We start from the raw sequence: 14,818 nt of genomic DNA, 5'->3' as shown, positions 1-14,818 counted from the left end.
AAAGTACCTTCCTACCTCCAATCAGTTAATGATAATATAAGTATTGACACTGGTGTTATTTCATATTGTAGAAAGTGCACTCAGCATGCTACACGATAGCCATATTCCTCTCAATTTATGGACTGGCGCCTTTCATTCTGTTGCTTATATCATCAATCGTCTGCCAATGAAGCTCCTAGAAAACCAATCTCCATATTTTATATTATTTGGAGTCTATCCTGACTACAATGAATTACGGGTGTTTGGTTGTGTGTGTTATGTTCATATTGACAGTTCTCAGCGTAATAAATTTCAGGATAAAGCGTGCAAATGTAAATTTGTGGGATATGCAGACCAATACAAAGGCTATTGTTGCTATGATCTCATCACTCATCGCATCAGGGTCTCACGACACGTTGTGTTCGATGAAACTAATACTGGAGACTTAATGAGTGCAGATGGCCAAAATCCAGAGGTTGAAGGATACCAACCATGGCTTGCAGCTGAACTATTCAATCATATAGAAGCACATGGTACCCTGTCCAATCTTATGCAACCCATTGTACAGAATGAGCCACATGTCCATGCACAACGGGACGAGCCACCCGATAGACAGGGGCCCGCTCCAAATGTCATAAAGTTTCAAGGGGCTATCTATACACAGCGCAATAGGAACCATAATTAGAGACTTGATGTGCTACCCAGGCAATATGCAAGAATTCGTCATCCCATCGAACGGTGGGTCAGTTATGATAACTTCACAGAATTGCAATTGTTCATCTCTCAGATTGAAAAGCATGATGAACTTGTCTCCTTCTCACAAGCATCTAAATCAGTCAAATGAGTGGCAACTATGAATGAGGAGATAACGGCTTTACATGAGTGTAGGACTTGGATGGTTGTTCCCAGACCTTTAGACAAGAATGTTGTAGGGTCTAAATGAGTTTATAAAATAAAGTACCAGCCTGATGGATCCATTGAATGTCACAAGGCGAGACTCGTAGCCAAGGGCTTTACACAAGCATACAGACAAGACTATGAAGAAACCTTTAGCCCCGTGATCAAGATGGGAACCATTCGATTAATCTTGTCTTTGTCAGTCAATTATGGATGGCCCCTCAATCAACTAGATGTCAAAAATGCCTTTCTCCATGGGTGTCTGAAAGAAGAGGTGTATATGGAACAACCCCCCGGTTATGCAGAAAACAGTCCCATCACACATGTTTGCAAACTCCAAAGGTCCATTTATGGGCTAAAGCAAGCCTCCCGCTCATGGTTTGATAGTTTCTCCCTTGAAATTCAAAGGCATGGATTCATTCGATCTCACTTGGACCATTCTCTCTTTATCTTCTGAGACCCTCAGGTAACCACTCTCCTCCTTATATACGTGGATGACATTATCATTACTGGGAACTCGACTGATCACATAGAAAACACAAAAGTTTTACTGAGTCAGAAGTTTAAGATGAAAGATTTGGGCAATTTGCGGTATTTCTTGGGTGTTGAAGTCGATAGGCAAGGTGAACGTCTCTCATTAACGCATCATAAGTATACTTAGTTTGGATCTGTTAGATAAGGCAAGAATGCAAGATTGTAAACCTCTTTCCACTCCCAGTGTACTTAATCATAAGTTTGGCTCTCAAGATGGAGAAACATATGGAGATCCCACACAATATCGGAGTCTTGTTGGTATGCTCCAATATCTCACCTTTACTAGACCCGACATTGTGTATGCAGTCAATCAAGTCTCGCAGTTTATGCACGCCCCACGCACAGAGCATATGAATGCAGTCAAGCGGATTCTTCGATACTTGAAAGGGACCCTTGGGGATGGTCTAGTTTATCATCACACTAACGCTAAAGATGCACGATACCGACTAGATGTGTATATATATGCAGATTGGGCTGGAGACCCAGATGATAGGTGCTCGGTATCAGGGTATTATGTTTTTATTGATGGGAATCTCATAGCCTGGAGCAGCAAGAAACAATGTGCAGTTGCGCGATCCAGCACTGAGGCTGAATATCGGTCTATGGCAACAACCACTGCAGAGGCCACTTGGTTAAGACATCTTCTCACTGAACTAGGCGAGAATGTTTTGCCCACTACTCTCTTCTCTGACTACCAAAGTGCTATACAAATAGCTTTCAATCATGTCTATCATAGTCGCACAAAGCATATTGAGATCGATCAACACTTCATTCGGCAGAAAATTGAAGACAAAGATATTGAACCAGCTTATGTCCCAACCGCAGATCAAGTCACTGATTTGTTTACTAAGGGTCTTACCAGTATAAAATTTTGGTTCTCAAAGAACAAGTTGTCCATGGTGCAGCACCATGCACAACTTGAGGGAGGGTATTGACACTGGTGTTATTTCGGATACGAGTTTGGGACCCGATTCATACTTATACATATTTTTCATGGGTTGTCTGTTGTATTTGGGTCTGATATTACATTCCAGACCCGACCCACATTGCATTACATTGTATTCTTAATATATTAGGGCACGATGGTGAGTCGATAACACAACACAGATTGACGCCCCTTTTACATCGCCTCATCTTCTTCCTCTGCACACACATAGTCTGGTGTGATTCCTCACAATAAGCTACTTACTTTTTACACTCAAATAAAACCAAAAACAATTTTAACTGTGGAAGGCTTTGAGAAGGGAGATTCATACAGGTGTCTCATAAGGTCTCAAGACCTTTTAAAAGACCAAATACTGAACCAAGTACTGCAGTTGAATAAGAAATGAACATGAAATAGCGCAAATGTGAACCCAAGGAACTCAATCGGAGAAGGATCATGAGAAAGCCTTATATTCTAATTGATGATGATAAATACAGTATATAGCATACACACAGGAATATATACAAGCTGACAGAAAGGAACAAAGGAAAATTCCTACGCAACTCTGAAGAACATTTTAATTGAAGGAAAAGAGGGCAGGGGAGAAGGGAGGGGGGTGCGCATATTCCCCAACTTTGGTTATCCTGGGAAACATATCATCAAATGAAGCAATGAAGAGAGTGACAATTCAGTCAGAAGATAGCAGTGAAGATGCATGGAAGATAAAAACTAAGCAATTTTTTGTTTCTTTGTTTTATTCTTGTAGTCTGACGACTCTACATATTTTGACTTAATTTGACTATGAAGAACTACCTTTCACACAAAGCATTGATTTGCTGGATTTTTTTTTAGTGAAGGAGAATTTGCTTGAAATATCACAGTGCCTAATCTACTTATTGGACAATCCTTTTAAAATTCAGATATTTCTTTTCAAAATTTTACAGTTTAAGAACATGTGTTCCACTTTTCATGTGTTTAAGTTTCAGTTGCAGTTAATACTAATTCCGTTTAATGGGAGAGATACATTTGACTGCTTAATTTACCAACTTCTTGTACCATATAGTGATATACCCCAAAAGAGTCTTATTAACACAACCCTCTTATTTCTGTGGATTTAGAGAATTTAAGCAAGCCAGTAAAGAGCCACACTCAAGTGGTTCACCTTATTCACCAGCCATAGCTTTTCTACTTTGTTATTTATTAGATTCTCCAAGGTTTTCAGCTAATAGAAGGAATTAAGTACAAAGTCTACATCTTGTATCAATTTTATAATAGTGGAGGACTTTAGCCATGTGTTCCGTTAGTTGCATAACCTATAGTAGAATTTTTACAACTTAAAGAAATTTAAATACAAATTCTCAAAGCACATATACGAATGAGTTAAGCTTCCTACTTTGGTTCTAAATGTCATAAATAAAGGCAAGACACATCCAGTTATGATACATACAATCCCCAACTGATTAAGTTAGAACTTTCACAACTGGCTCATTCTTTTATAATCCAAATCCTTTGATTATATGCTCAAATTGGACTTTGAATGCATGGCATCTATCAGTAGTAAAGCTAATAGACAATACTTGCTGTTGTTCCTTACACATTCCTCCATGTTAACTATGGCTAGGTAACCTTAAACAAAGAGAACCATATAGATTTTTAAAAAATAATAGCAAAATTTTACTAGAAAAATTAGAAGAAAAAAGGAGCAAAAAAGGAATGCATGGCAACTTCAAGAATCATCAGATGTGTCTAAATCCACATTGTATCAGCTAAAGGAATTTAAGATATAAATTTACAACAAATATGGCAGAAAGGAAAGTGTTAGAGAATTGTCAATATATATCACTTGCGAGCTTGATATTGAACAATGGAGGAGCCGTACCATATTCCACATTCTCCAATACTGACCACAGCATCATCAAAGAAACACAAAAGAAAATTTTGTAAGAAAAAATTCGACTTCAATTATTGCAAAGCAAATGGATGGACATCAGTAGTTCATAAACAAATAACACAAGCACTACCTCTTCAACAGTTTTTGCATTCCACCAATCTTTGTAGAACTCACGATCACCAAAACGCAGAAGCTCCGCAAGTATATTTAACCTTCACAATGGTAGTTCTAAAGAATGTTAACTATATCCACATGTAAACTAATAAAATATTAGTGTGTGAAAAGGAATTTTAATAACATAAAATCACATAGTTTGCTTGGATAATCCCATAAATGGCACACTAAGTATCAATGACACTGATGGATCAGAATTCTGTTAACCCATGCTGCTGGATAGCAATGTCTTTAGAAAACAGAACAGAAAGAGAGAATACATGAAAATGGACAGAAATTATTCATTATGTGAAACAAACCATAGCTCCACACAATTTCACAAACTATTACATCTTTCATACATGGAGACACAAAGATAAGAGATTTCACTGTTCTTCCATTTATCATGCATTCCTTCTGCCTATAATGGAACTCTTCCCTAGAGGTACAATATGGAGCTTTGGCCCTTCACGTAAGGCTAAAGTTTTTGCATTGGTTGCTTCTTTCTTCAAAATTAATACGCAGGAATATCTACAGAAGGGCATTCAGCTGATAGTATTTTCTATATGTGTAGAGCAAAAGGCAAGACAACCTTTTTCCAACTTCTCTTTCAACTAGAATGGCGGGGTGTTTCATTCAGGTCCTCACCTTCCTCATGTTATCAGTGTATATATATATACATATATATACATATTTATATACATATACATATATATATATATATATATATATATATATATATATATATAGAGAGAGAGAGTGTATATATAGAGAGAGTGCATTGAGGAACATAAATGTCGAATGTAAATTGTGCAGAGGCATTTTTGACTTTTTACCAATGTGCAGGTTTTTCCATCTTTTCATACTTTTACAAGGGCATTTGTCGACAAATTATTACCCTAGTTTCTAAGGTAATTAATATAGCACAAGAATGAATTAGCCTATATTGACCTAATACACTTTTCTTAAACAGTTACACCTAATACCTATTATCGGATTGGCCTTGGAACTGGACGGCGAATCACAAATGGAATTGGGGGTCGGGTATTTGGAAGGGGTGGACTGTGGTGGTGAGTGAGTTTTGCCAATTCCTAAGGGTATGTGTCGGTGATGGTAAGCATACTTGCTTCTGGCAGGACAAGTGGCAGGGTGAACGATCTCTTCGGGAGGAGTTTCCCGAATTATATCATGTTGCTCAAAGGAAATTTTGTAGGGCTCATGACGTTTGGATAACTACTTCGAGAGAATGGGACATTGTTTTGAGAAGAAACGCGTCCAATGTAGTATTTACGCAATGGTCATCCCTCATGGCAGATTTAACTCTATTTCCTTGACACAAAAAGTGGATGACATTGTTTGGATGTTGTCTTCCAATGGTCAGTATTTGGCAGCTTCACTCTACATGGCGTTGTGTATCCCTTCAGCAAGGTGGTTGCTGAAAAACGCACTTTGGGGGGCTGGGTTACCTATGCATGGTTCGTTGTTGGGCTGGCTAATTGTACAAGGAAAGCTGAAAATGAAAACCAAGCTACAACCACTAGGATTTCTCTTGGCTAGTCGATGTTCCTTATGCTGTTGCGATGAGGAATCGATTAAGAATTTATTCTGGGACTGCTCTTATGTCAGATTTATGATGCAGCATGCTTGGGGTGATCTGAACATGAACTTGGATGCGGTAGAATTTCCTAGACAGGTATTGATTGCTAGTCATCTCAACTATAAAGAATCAAAATGGAAGTTATTATGGCATGCCTGGGTGTTAACGGCATGGAAATTAATCTGGCCTGAATGCAATCAGCATATTTTCAGGGGTTTGAAAAGAAGTCCTGATTGTCTTCTGACTCAGTTGAAGTGGGAGCTATTGTATAGGGTTCACAGGAAATGGCCGAATCAGGACTTTAATTGGATCGGTTCTAATGGACTCCCTAGGTTATGATCTATACATTCTGTGATGTTTTTGTTTTTCTGATTTTCTGTTTTTTTGTTTATCCTTTCTGTATTTCGAATTGAAGGGGATGATACCTCATCAGTCCAATTTCTGTACTTTGATTACTGCTGATTTAATAATATATATTTTTCTTAAAAAAAATAGCTTCTTCTCTTTAATTCTTCCTCTTTCAAGTTTTCTTGCAGATTCTCAAAGGTAAATCACTCAAAATGTGAATCCCTACAAGTCCAAGAGGTTAATGATTGCCAAGTGCCTAAAGGCCTCGGTACATTGGTGTAGAATCACTTTAACTAAAAAATGCCTTGATACACAAGGGAAATTAGGTAATTGATCCAAGAACCTGATCCAATAAAGAGGTTTTCTAAAAAGCCTTACTGGATTCTTAGTGTTCCACCACAGTAACTGCAACCCAGCAATTGCACAATAATTCATGATTAACCAACAAACACAAAAGCAACACACAGGCCCTTCACTTCTTGAGAATTCAATGCCATTGGGCCTAATTCTCCAGGTAGCTCATAAAGATGAATAAAAAACATAGGTAAATGATGAATGCCAAATATTCTAATATATAGCAAGGCCTCAGCGAAACAGATTGAGGACTAACAAAATCCCTCAGACATTGCAAAGCATTCATCATTTACCACCCACATGTTAATCTTGTTAATCTTGCACTATAAAAAAAAAAATCTACCAACCCAGAGTTTGTTGGCAGTGTTTTAATAGATATCCACCCACATGATTTAATCAGACGATTACTAGACTTTCCAATCCAGGTATTACAACCAAATGCAAGTTTGAACTATGGTCATCTCAAGGGAAATAACTACTCAGAGAAGGATTGGACATACCATAGGTGGAAAAAGCAATAAAACATGCACAGCCAAACATATAAAGTTGGCACAGACAGCTTCAAGACCCTCTCTAGCGCATTCAAAAAATTTCCTTTCAAAGGATGCTGAGAATTCTTAATAATGGGATTGATGTACTGCAAAATTGGACCACCAAAACTAATTTATAGAGAAATAGTTTTGTGAAATTGGTTACTAATAATGGAAGAAATAAACTGAGAAGAAAAAAGTAGTAACTGCACCAGCATACCTGTTCTATGATAAAGCCCATTACACCAGTGAAAATAACCAATTTAATAAGTTGACGAATTACCCATCCCTTCCGAATCAATGCAGTTCGAGGATAGCTAAGCTACACAAGCAAGCATCCCTTGTGAATGAGTATATAAAATATAAACTCATCTGGAACAAATAAGACAATAATGATCTATGTCACAAAGACACGAGTACATACACGTATGTGACTCATAAACATGACATGGGTTTGACAAAATCTTGAGAAGTATAACACGGCCACACACACACACACACACACACATATATATATATATATATATATATATATATATATATATATATAATCTTTTTATAAAAATATTTTGTACTGTTCATCTGAAATCTAAAAAAAAATGTGTTTTGTATTAAGGATTAATGGAAACATTTTTCTATTAATATAATACATTTAATAGAAAAAATTTATATTACCCAATTACAAGGGCATTCTTGTAAATCTGAGGTGAGAATAGCTCTCTCTCTCTCTCTCTCTCTCTCTCTCTCTAAACCCCTCAAAAAATGGCTTTTTATAAGAAACATTTTGGACAAAATAAACCTCAGACACGGACAAACAGTCTTGACCGTGTCGGACACATTTTGGACCATGTCATGAGTGTGTACCATGCTCCAAAATGTGTTGGACTTCGTGTCCACGTGTTTCATTCATGACACGGGCCCATTTGGGTGTGTCACTGTGACATAAATAATCATGAAACAATTAAAATATCATGAAAAACATAAAATATTTCACAAACACAAATAACAAAAACAAGTGAACAGTATAAGAGAGGAAGAGAAGGTCAGTGGTGACACTATTCTAACCTAAGGAAATCCTTCCCTAGGTCTGAAACAATAAAAAAATTAGAAACAAAGGAAACTAACTCCTATCTTCACAACATCTATCCAGATGACAGATGTCTTGGAACGTGATTCATGGACCACCATTAGCAAGGGAAAAATTAAAGGTTCATTTGAATGCCCTGGATCCAGGGACACGCGAATCAAGTCATGGCCCCATGGCTCCAACTCCCTCTAAAACGAAGGATAACAGTGTTAATATATATACTATGTGTAATGAAAAGGGGGAGCGGCGGAATCACCAATAAAGCAAATCACTCTTTAAAAGTGATTCCAAGAGCCAAGAACACAAACACTAAAAGTGTATACAAAAAAACCACAAAAGGGAAAAATGACCAAAAGTCATAAGTTGGATACTATTGAAGAAGGAAAAAAGAGGGTGAACAACCCTTGCAATACAAGAGGAAAACCTCCTCTATTTATAGAGGAGGGAGCAATGAAGAAGGGACCACAAGGGGCTCCCATGTAGTCGTTGGGAGCCCCAACGACTACATGTGTGGGGCCCTTGTGGTCTTACAAAAAGGTGAAAATAAAAAAGAAAAAATGAAAAGGAAAAAAAAAGGAAGAAAAGAAAAATAGAAAAAGGAAAAAGGGGTTACATGGGGATTTACCAAAATACCCCTATCGGGTATTTTGAGAATCAAAAAAAGAAAAAACTGTATATATATACATATATGTATATATATACTTATATATATACGTATGTATATAAGTATATGTATATATATATATTTATATATACATAATTTAACACGCCCCCTCAAACTTTACGGGGAGAAGACCGAAAGTTTGCCAAGAAACATAAATCGTGGAGTTGGGAGCGCTTTGGTGAAGAAGTCAGCCAATTGATATTCTGAAGTGACGTATGGTAATGTGATAGTTCCTCTGAGGTATTCATCTCGAACGTAGTGGCAATCCATCTCGATATGCTTGGTCCGTTCGTGAGACGTATGGTTGCTTGCAATGTAGATCGCACTTTTGTTATCACAACAGAGCCTGGTGGGTGTGGAAATGAGGACACTCATGTCACCAAGGAACCCTCTGAGCCACACGATTTCCATTGTTGTCATTGCCATAGCCCGATATTCAGCTTCAGTGGATAATAGTGAGACCTTTTGCTGCTTCTTGCATCTCCACGAGATGAGAGATTCACCTAAAAAAATGCAAAGACCAGTAGTTGAGATACGATCATTGGGATTTCCTCCCAAGTCAGCATCAGTAAAAACAGTTAATTCAAGAGATGAGGAAGAGGATAAGAAGAGTCCCTTGGAGATGGTATTTTTGATGTATCGCACAATTCTCATCACAGCCGCCATATGAACTGTAGTAGGTGCATGCTGAAACTGGCTTGCAGCATGAACCGCATGAGCTATGTCTGGACGGGTGATGGATAAGTAGGTGAGAGATCCAATTAATTGACGATAGGGAGTTGGATCCTCAAGAAGAACACCATCCACAAGTCTCAATTTTGCATTGATAACTTCGGGAGTCTCAACTTTATTTTCATCAGATATTCCAGATTTGGTACAAATGTCTGCTGCCAATTTCATCTGAGATAAAATGTATCCTCGCGGGGAGTAAGCCACTTCAATTCCTAAAAAATATCTCAAGAATCCAAGGTCAGACATATCAAAAGTTTCTTTTAACATAGACTTCACATCATTTACCCCCTTTTTTTCATCCCCAGTGATGATCATATCATCAACATATAACAGAAGAATAACAATGAAATTACCTGTTTTCTTAACAAAAAGAGCAGTGTCAGTATAGCAAGAAGCAAATCCTAAATTGATTAATACATTACTAAACTTATCATACCAAGCTTTATGAGCTTGCTTAAGTCCATATAAGGCCTTTTTTAATTTCAAAATTTTACCATTTAAATTCATACCCGGAGGTGGTTCCATGTAAACTTCTTCATTTAAATTTCCATTTAAAAAAGCATTTTTGACATCTAGTTGAAAAATTGGCCATTTTTTAGCAGAGGCTATTGCAATAAGAGCTCGAACACTAGTCATTCGAGCAACAGGGGCAAAGGTTTCATCATAATCTATCCCATACTCTTTGGCATATCCCTTAACCACTAACCTGGCCTTATATCTTTCTAAAGATCCATCGCACTTAGTTTTAACTTTAAAAACCCATCGGCATCCAATGAGTTTCTTGCCATTGGGTGGATCAACAATTTCCCAGGTTTGAGCTCTCTTAAGTGCATTAAGTTCCAGTTCCATTGCTTCATTCCAATGGGCATATTGTCTAGCATCATTATAATGAGTTGGTTCATGAATTGAGTGAAGAACAAGCAAACATGCCCAAAAATTTGGAGAAAAAGAATCATAAGATACAAATCTATTTGGTATTTTGAAATACGATTTGATCTTCTTTGAGAGGTTTCTTCAGTTAACTCATTTTGAGAGAATTTTTCAAGAGCACAAGGAGGATTACTTTCATTTCTTCTAGAGTAGACTTGTATTTGCCTTTGTACATTTTCTTGTAAATTTTGGTCATCATTTGGAGGTTCAAAAAAATCGTCTATGAGCGATTCACTATATTCAACATTATCATCAATGACCTTTTCTTGAGGCAATAAGTCAAATAAAAAGGAATAATCAATATCTTCATTTGGTTTATGCGAAAAACCATTTTCTTCTTTTAAGAATATAACATCTTTTGAGATATATAGTTTATTATTTGATATGTCAAAGCATCGATAACCTTTTTGTTTTTCGCCATATCCTAAGAAAATGCATTCAATAGCTCTAGAAGAAAGTTTATCATTTTTGTGAGTTAAAACAAAGCATTTACATCCGAAAATTCTTAGTCTTTTATAATCGGGAGACATATTGTAAAGTTTCTCAAATGAAGAAAGATTTTTTAAAGAAGATGAAGGAGTTCTATTGATAAGATACGTTGAGGTTAGAACCGCTTCGGCCCAAAAAGATTTTGGAATATTTTTTGAGATTAATAAGGTTCTTGTGGTTTCTATTATGTGTCTATGCTTTCTTTCCGCAAGACCATTTTGTTGCGGAATGTTTGGACAAGAACGTTGGTGACAAATTCCGTTTTCTTTTAAATAGTTTTAAAATTCATTGGACATGTATTCACCTCCCGAGTCGGACCTAAGAATTAATGGATTTCCCAAAAATTGATTTTTAACCATCGCATGAAATTCTTTAAAGAAGGAGAAAACTTCGGATTTGCGACTTAAGAAGTCAATCCATGTAAATCGAGTGAAGTCATCAATAAAGACCACATAGTACGAAAATCCTCTTTTGGACAAAATAGGGGAAGGTCCCCATACATCGGAATGAACAAGTTCAAAAGGCCGAGTGGTGAAATAATTTCTTTGAGGAAATGGAGTAGCTTTAGATTTCCCAAAAATGCAATCTTTACAAGTCATGTGATTGTCTTTACAAGTATTGTTCAAAAAAGGAAAAAGAGATATTTTTACAAAGTTTGGATGACCAAGTCTCTCATGCCAAATTCCAATACTTTTGTCCTTTACAAGATTGCAAGATGACTTAGGTGGAAGAGTAAAAAAATCCATAAAATAGAGATCACCCCTTCTATGGCCTTGCCCAATCAGCTTCCCTGACTGGAGATCCTGCACGGTGCAATCTTTAGGTGAGAAAGAGACTTGGCATCCATGATTGGTGATTGGGAAACGGAAAAAAAATTTAGATTAATTTTTGGAACGACTCTTACTTTAGGAACAAAGAAGGTTTGAGAAGTTTTAAAATCAAGTGTTCCAATACTTTCAATTTTTAAAGATGTCCCATCGGCCGTTGAAACATAGAAGATATGGGTTCGGAAAAAACATTAGAAAGCGAGTTTTTATGAGATGTCATGTGAAAAGAAGCACCAGAGTCTAATATCCACGTACCTGGAGGTGATGAAGAGTTGGCGATGGCGGCTCCGGATGTTGAAGATGAAGAAATCTTGAGAAGATGTTGGAGAACTTTGGAGATATGATTAAGAGTTTCTTTGATATCTCCCTCTTTGACACTTTCTTCTTCCTTCTTTGGAAAATTTTCTCCAACCGTAGCCACTTTTCCTTTAAGCTTTGGGCAAACCGGTTTAATGTGACCCGGTTCATTGCAATAGTGGCAAATCACTCCCTTTCTATATTCATTATTTTTGTTAAAGTGGGAAGGTCTATATGCTTTTACATTTCATCCGGGCCTAGAAACGGCCAAAACTTCATCACTCTTGATACTTAGGCCAAGTCGAGTTTCTTCTTGGCATACTTCGGCAAGGGCGTCTTCAATGGGTAAGGCTTTACTTCTATTGAGAAGAGATGCCCTAACTTGTTCATATTCCGGTCGTAGACCATGAAGAAATTGGAAAAAGTGCTCATTTTCAATTTGTTCTCTTCTTAACTCAATATCTTCCGGAGCCACCCACTTAGGCTCAAGAAGAACAAGCTCATCCCAAAGAGGGGTTAAAGAGCTAAAGTATTCACGGACACTCATATCCGCTTGTTTAGTGGAACGAATTTTCTCTTGACAAAAAAATTGTCTAGCAAGATCCTTTTGGGTATACATACCCTTAAGGAAGAACCATGCCTCATTGGCTCTTCTAAATTTTGCAATATTTGCACAATTTTTGAGGTCCACATTGTTCATAAACCATGCCAAAATTTTGGCATGATTACTTTCCCAATCCTCAATTTTGGATTGATGATCATTTATAGCTTTGATGCGTTCATCGCCATCTAAAGCTTTTTCAACATCATTTTCAATTTTAGTGAGAACAAGAGAGGGTTCGGGAGTAGTTCCCATAACAAAACCCCAAAGTTTCTTACCTCTTAGATGATTTTCCATAGCGGAGGCCCACATAAGATAATTGGATCCATTGAGCTTGAAAGAAAGCTCAACTTTAGAATCATGTTCCATAGGAGCCGAAAGATCTTCTTTCCTTCTTTAAAAGCTTGAGAGGCACGCATCCCAAGGCACAAAAAAGGTAGAAGCCGGATTACCAACCTGGCTTTGATACCATGTAATGAAAAGGGGGAGCAGCAGAAGCACCAGTAAAGCAAATCACTCTTTAAAAGTGATTCCAAGAGCCAAGAACACAAACAATAAAAGTGTATACAAAAAACCCACAAAAGGGAAAAATGACCAAAAGTCATAAGTTGGATATTATTGAAGAAGGAAAAAAGAGGGTGAACAACCCTTGCAATACAAGAGGAAAACCTCCTCTATTTATACAGGAGGGAGCAATGAAGAAGGGACCACAAGGGGCTCCCATGTAGTCGTTGGGAGCCCCAACGGTCATAAATATGACCGTTGGGGCCCCAACGACTACATGTGTGGGGCCCTTGTGGTTTACAAAAAGGTGAAAATAAAAAAGAAAAAAAGAAAAGGAAAAAAGAAAAAAGGAAGAAAAGAAAAATAGAAAAAGGAAAAAGGGGTTACATGGGGATTTACCAAAATACCCCTATCGGGTATTTTGAGAATCAAAAAAGGAAAAAACTGTATATATATATATAATTTAACACTATGTGTAAAACCCGAAAATTTTTGTTACAAAATATTTTAAAATATGCAAATTGGGCCTAGATCCACATTTCGGATCTAGGACCCATAAAGGGGTAATTAGGAATACATAATATCAAACATGATTTAATAACATTAATAATAATAAATAGATAAAATTTTAATTATAAAATTTATTTATTTTTATTAATCTGAGGATCCACAGTTGGATCCATTTGGACCCAACTTGTGGATCCATATCGGTTGGGGCCGGGTTATGGGTCTCGGGTACGGACCCGAGCCGCGCCCTGTAGCAACCCTTTAAAAAGAAAGGGGAAACCCGATAAGGGTTGCCCGATATTTCTGGAGCCGAAAACAGAAGGGGGGCGAGGGAGGGGTTACGCAGAGCGTAACCGACCCCGCGCCCCTCGGCAAGAAAGGGGGGCTTGGGGCCGATAAAGGGGGAGTGGAGAGGGGGTTCTTGCCCTCTTCACTCGGTCTCTCTCTCTCTCTCTCTCCCTGTCAGTGTGCGCACGCCGGAAGGAGGGTCTTGTCGCCGGCGAGCTTTGGCCACCAACAACCACCGAGGGCCGCGGCAAACAGCAGCCACACTCCCTGTCACGGCAGCAGGGAAGGGCGACTCCAGCCAGCTCGATACTTCCGCCATGGTAGCCATCGATCGCCGGAAAACCAACGAAAATAGGTACGACTCTTCTTGGATTAGGGGTGAGAGATCGAACATGGGTTCGATCTTGTGTGTGGGGTTTGAGGTGAGCATCAACAGAACCCTGTCGATGGGTGTATTCCTGATTTTCAAGGGACAAAAAGGGGGTTTTAGGTGGTAGTAACTTTTGATTTGGGGAAAACTTTGGGTCTAACCCTAACACGAAAAAAAATCCCCAAAATCGGGCCCATTGTGGGGGTCGACTGAGGTAGTGGATGGCCCAATCATGGAGATCGTGAGTTCCTTATAGGGATACCCCAGATTTGGGGGTTTCTTAGTTAGGAAACGAGAAACCCCATGGTACCTAT

At 38.0% G+C, this 14,818-nt stretch overlaps 1 protein-coding gene across 1 annotated transcript in view; it reads right to left on the bottom strand.

The window, feature by feature from the left end:
* The window catches only part of LOC149820310 (diacylglycerol O-acyltransferase 1-like), a 118,149-nt gene that overhangs the window by 27,927 nt on the left and 75,404 nt on the right, over positions 1 to 14,818 (bottom strand). Inside the window, exons 8-11 of the mRNA XM_089983096.1 lie at positions 7,429 to 7,530; positions 7,179 to 7,315; positions 4,357 to 4,438; positions 4,215 to 4,235 (exon numbers count right to left, since the gene is read on the bottom strand). Of these exons, the coding sequence (XP_089839222.1) occupies positions 4,215 to 4,235; positions 4,357 to 4,438; positions 7,179 to 7,315; positions 7,429 to 7,530 (342 nt within the window). The remainder of the gene's footprint in view (positions 1 to 4,214; positions 4,236 to 4,356; positions 4,439 to 7,178; positions 7,316 to 7,428; positions 7,531 to 14,818) is intronic.

Source organism: Nuphar pumila, chromosome 12, assembly GCF_984573655.1.
Source record: "Nuphar pumila chromosome 12, dmNupPumi1.hap1.1, whole genome shotgun sequence".
NCBI classification, from domain to species: Eukaryota; Viridiplantae; Streptophyta; class Magnoliopsida; order Nymphaeales; family Nymphaeaceae; genus Nuphar; species Nuphar pumila.
Note: the sequence above shows the minus strand (reverse complement) of the source record. Positions and strands in the feature narration are given on the sequence as shown.